We start from the raw sequence: 12,768 nt of genomic DNA on the forward strand, positions 1-12,768 counted from the left end.
TGTGGGACATATAAAACACGACTTACATGAAGAAAAGGCCGAACATACATTCCCTTCTGAATCAATCCTCCATCACCGTCACAGTATTAAATTAAGCAAATTAATTATACCCATAAGTTTTTTTATGTAATAAATTAAATAATTAAAATGCTTGGATAAGATAAGTGAGAGACACACTTGTCCCGAGGCGTGTTCGACGTGAACACTCAAAAAAGTTGGCTTTTTGAATAAATAAATGAATTATCTCTTTGACGTCCGCTGCGTTGACCATTCAAAAAACCAAAACGACGGCAAGGAAGAAAAACACAGAGAGAGAAGAGAAACCATGTGTTTTGTATTGAAGCTTTGCCAGTGGTTTTGTGTTTCGTGTACAGCTCAAGCATCGTCATCCGCGATGACAAAACCCAACTTGTGTTTCTCTCTCTCTTATAAAACCCATCTTCCCTGCTCAGTTTCCGACAAAACCCATCAAACAAAATCAAAGCTTTTTTTTTTTGCAGGTTTCTGCTACAAAAAAAAACAGAGCAAGAAAAACAGGGGTTACCAAGAAGGGAGCAAGTTTCAGTTTGTTTTGTGTGGTCTTTCATAATGGTGCTTTTGGTTGAGAAGTTCAACAAATTCTGTTCCAAGCTGGAGAATTTCCCTCACCACCACAAATATCATGAAGATGCTGCGTCGTTGTCGGCTTCTCTCGCTGCTTTTCGATCGAAAGTTTCGAACTTTTTGATCGAGATGTTGTTGAAGACCAAACCCAGATCGGGAGACTTATCTTTCTCGTGGATCAAACGGTGTTTGGAGCTTGTGATTGTGACAGACAGAGCATTCGCGAAGCTGGTGATGGAGATAGAGCATCCGATGAGCGAATGGGGGGCGAATTCAGCCGAGGAGTATCTGAATTACACATTGAACATGCTCGATCTTCTGAATCTGATGAATTCGTCGATTTCTCATCTGGGTCAAGCAAAGCTCCAACTCTCTCACGCTCTCTACTCGTCCAAGAACTCGTTGGAATCTCTTAAACCGATTCAAGTGAAGATCCCAGATGTGAATTTCAGAAACAGTGGGACCAGACCCGGATCGGATTCGAGAAGAATCGTGTCTGGGAAAGAGATTGTGATCCATGAGGCCCTGGTTGAGCTGAGGAACATCGGATGCTGGGTTGCTGGAGTCGTTTTGTCTGCGCTGGTAATGAACTCGAAACCTTACACGGAAATCAAGAATCTGGCATCTGGGTTCTTGGGATCTTTGCTGAGAAATCTGAATCTTGATGTCTTCGAGGAGAGATTCGCGATTGAGGAGGTGAGAGATTTGAACGCGGAGATCACGGACAGGAACAGGATGCTGTCGGGGGATGAAGTTGCAGAGAGATTGAAAAGGAAAGTGAAGGAGATGGAGAGAGGGACCGAAGAAATAGGGCAAGTTGTGGATGAAATCTTTTCGAGGATACTCGCCGGAAGAAATCAGTTGCTGGGTACAATAAGAATGGCCTGAAATCCCAGGCAGTGTACATAATCACACCCAAAAAACATGAAAAATTAGGGTTTCTTGTTTATATTTCTTATATATATATATATATGTATCGGTGTACAGAAGAGTGTAATTTTGTATATCACAGTGTTCGTGAATCTTTCATTATGACAGCGGTAACTTTCAGAGATTTCCGTTTTTTAAATTGTAATAATTAATCTGGTAACTCTCCAAATTAATCCAACCCACCATATGGAATCCCAACATTCCCTTCAAAACAATGATGTGAATGGTGATGCTGATTTTTCCCCTTAAAATCTCATATCATCCATAAATGATACCATACAAACAGAATCTTCTTGTCACCCTCCTCCATCTCTCCCTGAAATTGATTGAATACTTCCTACCCAAGCAACCACTCCCTCTCTTTCACCTTTCTCTATCCATTTTGCACCTTCATGAAGTAAATATCACTGAACTAGACTAATCCTCTGTATACATGTCCTGGCTGTGCTTTTAGCCATCGAGCCGCCCGAAGGGGAAGGGCTCCCTCTCTTCGGTTCCTTCCTTTTCCGCTCCTCTGCTTCTCCCGGCAACCTGTGCGAAACACCGATACATATAGATTACATGTATCCATTTTTGGAGCAACGTATAGTGTATACATTCACATTCCAAATACTGCTAAAAGAGTTCTACACGAGATGAAATGGGTTTCTAAACTCTAACGGGACAGAACAATGAAAGAGGGTGTTAGAACAATAACCCTAGTTGCAAGGTGGTGTCTGAATCTGCCTTAAGCGCCATGCAATCAAACCCGTCCAAGCCGGTGTGCTTTATTTGAGAGTTTTTGATTTCTATGGGATGGCGGCACTCGATGTAGGACGAAGGCATGTAGTGATGGTTAGCCGAGGGGAGAATGCCTTGGAGTTCTTCTACCTGTTTCGAAAGACAGGAGTTAAGTCAGTAAAGGAAAAGAAAAAAGAATTCATGTCTTGGGCTGATAGCTCGAATTCAGGCAGGAAAATTAGATGTAAGAATGGTTTTTACGTAACCTGTCTACGCAAGGTTTCGTTTTCCAGCACTGCTCGTTGTTCCTGCAAAAAAGCAATTCTATGCATAAGGTGAAGAAAATTGGAGGTTTCGGGTTCCTCTTCATTAGCAACAAGTGAAAGAATCTTTATATCTCAGAGCAGTAAAAACATCTGGCATTTTAAAAGGATCATGTCAGAACTGTATCACGAAAGAGGGAAGAGTCCTGGCTTTGTAGAATCCATGGTTTGAATGTGCTCTACAGCATTACAAAGACGACCAAAGGCAGCGTTAGGATATTAGTCGTACCTTCAGCCGTGATTCTTCAACTTGTTCCATCAATAGTTGTTCCTTGAGTCACGTAACTTTTGTCAGGCAAATCAAATGTATTTTTGTAAAGAAACTCGGAAACAACGGGGAAGGAATAAGCATTCGTTCGGTAACCTTTCTCCCTCGGACAGATAAAAACGCATCGTTGAGTTGCTCTTCAAGGCGTTGCAGATCTTTCAAGCTCAAACCATTCAAGCCTTTACCCAGCAGCTGTCTGGAAGAATCCAAAAGACAAATGCTTAGGAAAGAAAAACCTTAGAAATGAACAACCGAATAGGATTGAATCGGATTTGTTTTGTACGATTGTTTCTCCCGAAGAGTGGAGATTTCATCCTTCAGATGGTCAACCTCTGCAGAACCGTCCTGCTTCCACGAAACACATTGGATTGATTCATCAAATGAACATATAAATCTAAGAAGCTGTCATGGTTCTGAAACACAATGTAGGAATCTAAAATCAAATGAGCAAAAACAAGAATCTTAGCATTCTCTCAAAACACAACTCTAGCAAGAGACTCCATCATCACCTCGGCTTTGCACTCAATCAGAGGAGGATCCAAAGGGTTCTGGGACTTGTCGTATCTCGAAAGTATTTTCTTCATACTGTAACAAATCGAAACCGAAAGTGAGACATCTCAAAACAGTCAACTTCGTTTCATGGAAAACAAGTGGCAAGAACACGTAGAAGATGACAAAGGTAAGCTCTTTGTTGCTTCAATTCTCTACGCAATCATCTATACGGTTTCCAGGGTAGTGGAATCTTGGAAATGGACAGATATCAGACAAGGGAACGAGCTCATTGAATCTCAGACAACTCATTAAACGATGCAAGAAGATGAACATAACAGTTCATGTGGACACATTTTGTCAACAGAGAACAGGGCATGAGCCTGCAATACTCTTGAGCTCATCATAAATTCAAAAAAATGGAATGATCTAAACCAGCATGCAAGAACTAATTCCCAACACAATCTCACTTAGAACAACAACTTCCAACATTCGAAGAACTACAGTAAACTTTTTATCCGGAAGAAACAAAATTCCCAAATTATTTTAAACCCACATGAGAAATTTCTGCATAAACAACAAAAAGAGCGCCAGAAGAAGGTCCCACTGCAATAAACAAATCAACACATTGGACAAATTTAGAAACCACCCAGCAACAAATGCAACTACACAACAACAACAAAAAAACAGACAAAAAAAACCAGAGTGAAACAGAAATCACGAGTCAGGACATTGTTGTTATACCCAGAACTGGCGAACTCGAAGAGCTTGCCGGAATTCGAGAAGACGATGACAGCAACCTCGGCATCGCAAAGAACGGCGAGTTCATGAGCCTTCTTCAGCAACCCAGCACGTCTCTTCGAGAACGTGACTTGCCTGTTATTCGCGTTCTCGATCCTCTTTATCTCGATTTTGCCCCGACCCATCTTCGATTTTCGGCAAATTCGAATGCCCAATTTCTCAAAGAAAAAACAAACAAACAAACAAACAAAGAATCGCAGGAAAAGCTTTGCTCAGACCCCTGAACCCCTTTTTATCTTCTCTCACCTTCCCCTAGTTGGGGTTTTACCCTTTTTTGACCTTGGATACAAAAGGTGGGAATCTATAATAGGAAGACCAAGGTTGCTAAATTTGGACCAAATTTTTTTTTTTTCATTTTCTTTCAGAAAGATTTGGAAAAACAAAATAGGAAAAAAACGAGAGAAGGAAACGGCGAAGTGGTGTGTCGTGTGTTGCATGGGCTCTGTTCTCTGTGCTCTTTTTGCATTGCATGAAGTCCCTTTTGCCACATTTGGATGGTTTCTCTGTCTATTTGGGGTCCACTTGTGGGTCCTCTTTCCTTCAAAATTACCTAAACTCGTAATTTTCATTTTTATGGTAATGTAAAAATTGGCATGCTCTTTGATTTTTGCCTAGATATTCAAATTTGATCTTCGTCCCGTGGTATATTCGGTTTGTGATTTGAATATTTTCCTCTGCATTAAATACATTTGTATTTGATAAGTAAAATATTGGTCTTCTATGGAGAATATTTATCCAATATTGATTCAATTTAAACTTTAGGAAATTTCTAAATTTGAATATTTTATTATTTTTAATACCTAGCGAAATTCTAGTATTCACTCTCACTAGCCGACATTATCTATTTCTTATGAAATTTGTGAAGGAAAAAAAAACTATTTGGCAATTATCTGCAAGCATCATATGCTTTAAAATTATATTTAATTTATTTTCCTTCCAATTTTCTCTGTTGGAACCAGCCCATATCCGAGGCCCAAGAACTGGGCGATGGTAAATGAGCATGCATGGTCTCATCAGTCCAAACATGGACAAACATAAGAACGCCCAACCACCTGGACCTGGGCCTACTGGGCCAAAAGGCCCGGAAACTACGTCCTAGTTGTAATAAAAATAAATAATATTAATTCTTTAACCAAAGAAATAAGCAAGATGTTTTCGTGTTCTTGATCGCCTAGAAGCCGAATGTATACAAAAATATAATTCTTTCACCAAAGGGGAGAGACATAGATTCTGTACCATCTTTTTCCGAACCCAGCTCTCTGTCTTCCCCCATACTTTTTTTTTTTTGCTTTTTGTTTTTTCGTTAATTTTATATTTTTTTATATATTTAAAACCAAAGTGGGAAGAGGCAGAGAATGAAAATAAAAGTGATGTTACTTTTGGTGAAAAAAGTGATATTATTTACTTTTTTTTTACATGGTTTTTAAAATTCATTTTTCTTCGGTGGAATTCATTCGTAGCTTTTATTTGAAGGGATTTTCATTGAAACATCATCTGCCCTCACCATTCTTGATTTGATTCAACAACTGTGTAGGCCCAGACTTGTTGCTTTTCATAATAACACTATCAGCTAACATTAGACATTTTCCTTCAGCCTCAAGTTTCATATCTCATCTCGCATTTTCTCAATTCTCTCCTAAATCGATTGGATTCAGCAACCGAAGAATCTAAAAATCTCAATCAAAACCCTTGAAACAATCAACACAAACTCTACAGATGAACTGAAAGATTTCCAGGTTTCTCTTCTTTTCACCTTGTGAATATGAGCAATGACTGATTCAGTTCAAGAAAAATCTCAGAATGTACAAACGTTTTCACACCGCAGATAAAATAGAAAGTGGCCTTACTTGTATAACTCCGAGCTTTTTTGGAAGAATCAGACACTAAGACAGAGCTTTCTCTGTAAACAGTTCTGAACGGGATTGATTCCTTCCTCTTCTACGAGCACTGCTATCTTCTTCCCAGATTTGAGACTCGGCTTCAGTTTCAGCCATTAGCTCCATCAAGTTACTCCTAATGCCTAGATCAGAACAGACTTTCCGAGAATCCCTCATCACGTCTCTACTAAATGTTCCTTTGGGATCATGTTCTCCCCGATGAGACCCCTCTTGTGATCTTCTGTACTCAACCGGTCTTCCCATCGTCTCGACCATCAGACATGGGTTGTTGATGTTCCAAGAATGAAGCGGAACCAATTTGCTCAACCCGGTTAACCAATTCACCATCTCCTTCATCGAGGGCCGCCTCTCCCTGCACGACCTCACACACTTTGCAGCAATGGCAGCCAATTGTTTTCTGACCAAAGGGTCCTTAGGGGGCGCGGTTCTCGGATCATATATCGAGAGAATCTTGCCTTTCTTCACAAGAGGAATCGCCCAATCCACGATAGAAGGTGGGGAATGCCCGATATCGATCGCTTTTCTTCCGCTGATGATCTCCAACAACAGAATCCCAAAGCTGAAAACATCGGTTTTTGTACTCAGATTATCAGGGGTCACATAATTCGGATCGAGGTAGCCAATAGTACCTGCTGGAGGAGTTGATCTAAGCCTATAGTCATCAACGCTACACCTAAGAGCCAACCCGAAATCGCCTAACCTCGCATTGTAATTCCTATCGATCAACACATTCGCAGACTTGATGTCTCTATGGATAATGGGTGGCTTCTGAGAATGCAGGATCTCAACAGCCTTGGCTACTTGCAGAGCCATTCTGATTCTTCTTCCCCAATTCAAAGCCCTAGAACTAGAACTAGGATTCGCATGAAGAACATCATAGAGAGTACCATTGCTCATGAACTCAACCACCATCAAACGATCGTGGGAATCATCGGTAAACCCTAGGAGATTAACCAACCTGGGGCTGTGAATTTTGGACAGAATCTCGATCTCGTTGTTGACTTCTTGGCTCAGTTCCTGACCCTTAGAAGGTTTCTTCACGGCGACTCTGCGTCCTCTCACGACGGCTTTGTAGACGCTTCCATGGCTTCCTTTGCCGAGGAGCTTCTGGGCGGAGAAGCCATTGGTGGCGGCTTCAAGGTCGCTGTAATCGAACTGTCGGATCTTCACGGGCTTCTCTTGCTTGCCACCGGAGTTCGCGGAAGATATATTTTTCCCGCCACCGGATGCGGTGGCGACGGCGACGGCAGTCTCTGCTTTGCAAGAGAGGTACCTCATCGGAGAATTCTCCCGGGTTTTTTTCTGTCGGGAATTCAACACAATTACGTGAAAAGCTGTGAAATTTAGGAATTGGGTGTGAGAATATATGAATCAAGAGGCTTCTTGCGATGGAATCATGGTGGAAAAGATGATCGAATCGTTCTTTGTGATTTCAACGGAGAGGACTGTGTTATTACGTGTGTGAAAGGTTGGTGCCCACTAATCATCATGGGTCATTGGGTCATGAGATTTGATGCGTTTATAGACTTATTTCAACTTTGTTTTGTTTGTAGCGTAGACCTTTTTTTTCTGGTTGAATTATTATTTACATATAGTGGCGTTAAAAGAACGTTCATATATAGCTAACCCATTCCAACCAAATCATACATTATTTAATTTAAATAAAATTTGTTTTTTCAAATCAATAAAATATAATTTTGAAATTAACTTAAATAAATTTCATAGAAAGTTAATCATATACAAAAAAAAATGGCGGGTTGCTTTTTAAAGTTGAATCTGAGAATATCTTAACCTAATACCCTCATTTTGAGTGAAAAAAAAATGTCATTTGTCTTTACTGCAACCTATTTGATTTTTGTTTTTTTTTCTAACATTTGCACAAACAAATACTCTTCCTCCTCTCTTTGTTATACAAAATAAATTGGTAAGAGGAATTTACTAACAAACAGTAATGTAATTATGAAAATAGATTTATTGTGAAACAAGAAATCCCATCCACGTTATATGATCATAGGAGTGAAAAACTTTTACAAATTAAATTAAACAATATATTGCTCCTTTTTTTTTTTTTATTGATGATAGTATTACATCATAGCTTGAAAGTTTTGTCCATACTACATGTATCTATGGAATGGACCAGTGTTCAACTATCTTTAAAAGTGACCCCATAACTTTCGTTTATTATCATCTTCCTCCCATGGCAGTGACCCGACCATGCCTCCTCTATCCATTTATCTTAAATGTGGTAAGTTAGTTAAGATTCACATATCCTTTAACAAGTCATGGTCAAGCAAAAATATTTCTCCATATGCTCAAATTGTGAATAGATAATATTCATAACCGCGTTTTCTACTGCAATGGTTCTTCCTCTTTTCGAGCTTTTAAGTCCGAACCCGTAAATTTTACGGATGGATTCGGACGGGTAACAGATTTGGACTTTTTCGACACTAACATCCAGGGACGTAATCTTACATGTTCAATTTGATCGATTATGCCCATATGATTCAAAGTAAAAGGGGGGCGAGAGATCTGATTAGTTCATGAGATCTGTTGGTACCAAATCTGTTGGGATGCGCACATGGCTGGTGGAACTTATCTCTCAAAGGGATGGAACAATCGAAAGGTTAACACTCATATGCGGTGCAGTCATATCGTATCTCTCTGTGAAGTTGATACGGAAAAACAAGAAACGAAAACCCGAGACCGCTTTCATGTGTTAAAGAACTGTCTCCATGATAAAACCAGGATACATATGAATGGTATTGTGTAAAGAATATATATACACTTTTTGTTTGTACGCTTAAGCACAATGTAGGTTCTGTAAACCGATTCAGTTAGTTGAAGGCTTGAAGCTGTTACCTTGGGATCGGTTTCCAGTCGATTTCTAAGTGCTGCCATTGTAATGCTTCCATGGCTTTATCCAGGGCTGTTTTCCGGTGCTGTAGCAAGGCATGTGAACCATCATCGCTCTGCTCCAACGTGTCCCTGTTCTTCTGTTTCCGAGGCAACTTTCTTGAGATGCTCTTCCAATTTGATTCAAAGGAAGAAGCTGAAATGAAATATCATGGAAGCGATAGCCATATTGCATATATGATTATATTCAGATTCCAAATGCAAAGAGAAGTCATTCATTTGTTGTGTTTTCGGTTCAAGAATGATCAACTGCGAGTGGGATTAATATTGATGGAAGAAGAAAGACGATATTTCACGATCAACCCACCTTCGCTTTGGCCATTGAAACCATGGACAATGCAGGCACAAAGCCAGGGTCTTCCTGCACATGAAGCTTTTGCACCGCCTCTGATTTCGCCATTGTGCTGCTTCAATCTGCACAAAGAACACTCGCTTTAGATATCCAATCTATGAATGATGCCATATTTCACCTCCAAAACCACGATAGCGAAAATCCCAGTTCTTCAATTCTCGTTGGAGAGCTCAGAGATCTCAACATCAATGAAAGAATAACTTCGGTTCGATGATTAAGGTTGTTCTAACACGAAACTAACTTATGTTCTGTTCAAACCCTAAACTTCCATTAAGGACATCAAGGGACTGATTCCACGGAATCAGTCATCCAGAGCTCAGGCCCACGTGGGAATTTCAACAGAGAGAAACAGAAAAGAAAGCTCTATGAAAAATTACTTTCAGCATCAACAAATCAACACATACATATATCTAACCCCGGATATGTAGCGAAAAATTTCAGAAATTGATCCGAACCCAGATCATACAACCTCACAAACTACCGAAATCTATCGTTATTAACGATCGGAGAGCATGAAAACATGACGAACCGGCGAGAGAAATCGGTTGTGACGCCGACATAAGTTTTGATGGGTTTGTTCGTAGACAGAATCAGATAAACACACCAAGATCTTGACTTTATTGCGGATTTCGAATTTGGGCTCCTCGGCGAAGAGGAAGATGACGAGATTTGGGTCGGCAAATCCTGGGATTTGGGGAATTTTTGTGGGTTAGGGTTGGGATTGCGGAGCTTCACCGACGGAAACGTTCTGGATATAGACCTCATCATCTCATTATTCCGACACCGAGATGGAAGTCGAGGGGGGAAAACAACACGATCTTTTCCACTACAAAAGAACTCGAGCAATATACATAAATATACGAAATGTTAGACGATCCGAAAATAATAATCGTTAAATATCATTCTACATTTTAGACATTTTAATTACGATATTTTAAATGCAAAAAAAAGTTACGATTTTTTTAAAAGATGTTAATATTTTTAATTGTGATCCTTTCATAATTTTATTATATGTATCCCGTACCAAAATCCTATCGAGAAGTTATTGTGTGTAATTAGATTCATTTTATTTTTAGGAGAATTGTAATATCCCCTCTTCTACACTTTTTTTTTTCTTCTACTGAATTTAATTTTGTAAAATTATTATTTTTGTTATAATTATGAGATGCAGAATGGTACGCTTGACGTGAAAAAGTGGTAAAAGAATAATACAATGCTTTATATAAACTTACACGAAGAATAAGGCATTTTGAATATACAAGATAATTTACATCTAACTTTGTTGGTTTCGGACAACAGTTAACATGTGCTTTTGTCCTGGGCAGACTTCTTTAGCACCAAACTCAAATTGGATCTCAAGTACGAACCAACCTGTCTCCATAGCGAATACTTAGATCCGTACAACCGTAGATTCACCGATTTCTTGGAACCGTCTCTAGGAAATTCGAGTTCTCGGGCAATGCTTGATTCAGAATCTTCGTCTTCCAGATGCGGTAGCGACGAAGAACCACCCGATTCCAGGTGCTGGATCCACCCGCGAAGCAGATAGTTTACGACCTGCTCGAAATCCAATACAAAGGATAAGTTTTTCAGATGACTATAAATACCCAAAAATCGAAAAACAGTCTCGTGCTCATCCCATATGACAATGCAGAACCAGCAAAAGTTCATGTAGTAAAAGCTCGAAGTTATATTCTCGTACCTCAGGGACTTCGTCGTGAGGGCAGTGACCGGCGGGGCTGATCACATAGTAAGGAGCGTTGGGTATTTGCCACTTTATCCTTAGTCCCCATATCGGTTTCACCCACGGATCTTCTCTTCCATACATGAGACAGATGGGAACTTTGTTTTTTTTACACCTTTTGAGACAACAATCAAACAAGCGTTTCTTCAGTAAAAAACGGCAAGAACGATTTTGCAGAGAGAAGAACGAGACAGGAGGGATTGAGCCTTTTCTTCTTACATAGATAAAGCATCGGCGAAAGAAAGCTGTCCGGCAGGAGCACACATAATGGAAGCAAGCGAGGCAGCAGCAGCGGGATGGCGAGTGATCTCAACTATATGAGAGAACACTTTATCAACATCCGTAGAATGGTCAGCATAAACCTGTCTGAGTATTTCCGCTATGCTTTTGGGATCACTTATCTTCTGCCACCTGAAATCCAGCAGGGAAATGAGAGTAAAACCATCATCAAACTAATGACAGTCCCCATCTGAAACGAACATTGACGGATAAAAAGATCTTACAGAAATTCTGTGAGCATTTTCACTCTTGAAGGCAGAGGAAATGTTCCAGACCATGGAAAGAGACGAGATAGAACAGGAGACCTTTCGGGGTTAGGAAGGAAACCCCAGAAAGGAGTGGCGTTAAGCAATGTCACTCCCCTTACCAAATGTGGATAGCTCGCCGCAAAGTAAAGAGCTACATACCCTCCAAGTGAGTTGCCTGCTATATACACGGGTTCGCCAATAACCTACAACACACATCAGCAACTCTCAACGGGTTCTGATAGATGGGGATAAATAGTCGAAAATCGGATACCCACAGATACCCGGCAACGGATACCCAGTTTTCGGGTACCCGGGTTAATGCAAGTGTGGGATGAGTAATTTTTATGTATACGAGTCTAGTTAATAGATATATATTAACGGGTATCGCGGGAACCCGAATAAATTTAAATCTTTATGAATCTTTCTCAATTGGTATTAGAATTTCATACATATGTACTGTATTTAGATGAATTTTCGAAATGGGCAAAGTTGTACCCTGATACTCGTGGTCGTGGGAATTCTCACCATTTTATCAGGCTCTCGTAGTTTAGGTACCCGACCTCAGCGAGAGAAAATCCGGGTATATAAATATGATATCGAGGGTTTCAAATACGAATTTGGATACTCTAAGTTTACCAAATACCCGATGAGTGCCCACCCCTAGCTCTAGTTCGGAAGTAAGATAAATGTGACTGTTTTACCTCTTCTACGAAATACCGAACTTGATCCTTCCATAGATCTAGCGAGTAAACGAGCTGGCTTGCCCAGGTCTCAGCTTCATCACCGAATCCCCAAAACTCTTCCTTCTTTCCCTCGGAGACAAGAGTTGGATCTTCCCTCGGCAAGGACAGACCTTGTCCGAGAAAATCAATAGCCCATACTCTGTATTCCCTCCCTAAATCTTTGAGCTGCTTCTCGTAGTGAAACGAGCCAACGCCGAAACCTGGAAGAAACAACACTGCGGGAGAATTCACGTTTTCGCAGCCAGATTTCTCGTAATGAACTGTGAGCTTAGGCCTTTTTCATGGCACACGTGCGACTTCCATGTCGCACGGCAATATAGCACAAATACCCTTACTTTGCTACATAGACTTCACGGACTACCCTCCAAAACCCTAAAATTTTGGAAAAAAAAATAAAAGGAACAAAAGACATAATTAACCCTCTCACAAAAGTAACGTGATATTCCTCTCTTCATTT

The 12,768-nt window shown here is 40.2% G+C and overlaps 5 protein-coding genes across 5 annotated transcripts; 1 reads left to right on the forward strand and 4 right to left on the reverse strand.

The window, feature by feature from the left end:
* The first annotated feature begins 228 nt into the window (after nucleotides 1-228).
* Nucleotides 229-1,655, forward strand: LOC104827430 (protein BPS1, chloroplastic-like). The gene is made up of 2 exons (XM_010560603.2): nucleotides 229-411; nucleotides 501-1,655. The coding sequence occupies exons 1-2, from the start codon at nucleotides 236-238 to the stop codon at nucleotides 1,489-1,491; spliced, it is 1,167 nt and encodes a 388-aa protein (XP_010558905.2). The 5' UTR covers nucleotides 229-235; the 3' UTR covers nucleotides 1,492-1,655.
* Nucleotides 498-4,557, reverse strand: LOC104826694 (agamous-like MADS-box protein AGL15). The gene is made up of 8 exons (XM_010559520.1): nucleotides 4,078-4,557; nucleotides 3,354-3,429; nucleotides 3,128-3,189; nucleotides 2,941-3,040; nucleotides 2,806-2,847; nucleotides 2,520-2,561; nucleotides 2,231-2,403; nucleotides 498-2,064 (listed from the first exon to the last, which is right to left on the reverse strand). Exons 1-8 carry the CDS (start codon nucleotides 4,257-4,259, stop codon nucleotides 1,938-1,940), a joined length of 804 nt encoding a protein of 267 aa, XP_010557822.1. The 5' UTR covers nucleotides 4,260-4,557; the 3' UTR covers nucleotides 498-1,937.
* A 1,288-nt stretch (nucleotides 4,558-5,845) lies between these two features.
* On the reverse strand, nucleotides 5,846-7,539 carry LOC104826695 (serine/threonine-protein kinase-like protein At3g51990). Its single transcript, XM_010559521.2, has one exon. It carries the CDS (start codon nucleotides 7,308-7,310, stop codon nucleotides 6,018-6,020), a length of 1,293 nt encoding a protein of 430 aa, XP_010557823.1. The 5' UTR covers nucleotides 7,311-7,539; the 3' UTR covers nucleotides 5,846-6,017.
* A 1,177-nt stretch (nucleotides 7,540-8,716) lies between these two features.
* On the reverse strand, nucleotides 8,717-10,136 carry LOC104826696 (structure-specific endonuclease subunit slx1-like). Its single transcript, XM_010559522.1, has 3 exons — nucleotides 9,827-10,136; nucleotides 9,253-9,359; nucleotides 8,717-9,081 (listed from the first exon to the last, which is right to left on the reverse strand). Exons 1-3 carry the CDS (start codon nucleotides 10,063-10,065, stop codon nucleotides 8,888-8,890), a joined length of 540 nt encoding a protein of 179 aa, XP_010557824.1. The 5' UTR covers nucleotides 10,066-10,136; the 3' UTR covers nucleotides 8,717-8,887.
* A 348-nt stretch (nucleotides 10,137-10,484) lies between these two features.
* On the reverse strand, nucleotides 10,485-12,766 carry LOC104827431 (pheophytinase, chloroplastic-like). The gene is made up of 7 exons (XM_010560604.1): nucleotides 12,731-12,766; nucleotides 12,673-12,683; nucleotides 12,270-12,585; nucleotides 11,545-11,771; nucleotides 11,261-11,452; nucleotides 11,000-11,156; nucleotides 10,485-10,854 (listed from the first exon to the last, which is right to left on the reverse strand). The coding sequence occupies exons 1-7, from the start codon at nucleotides 12,764-12,766 to the stop codon at nucleotides 10,597-10,599; spliced, it is 1,197 nt and encodes a 398-aa protein (XP_010558906.1). The 3' UTR covers nucleotides 10,485-10,596.
* Nucleotides 12,767-12,768: the final 2 nt, after the last annotated feature.

This window comes from Tarenaya hassleriana, unplaced genomic scaffold (assembly GCF_000463585.1).
Source record: "Tarenaya hassleriana unplaced genomic scaffold, ASM46358v1 Cleome5, whole genome shotgun sequence".
NCBI classification, from domain to species: Eukaryota; Viridiplantae; Streptophyta; class Magnoliopsida; order Brassicales; family Cleomaceae; genus Tarenaya; species Tarenaya hassleriana.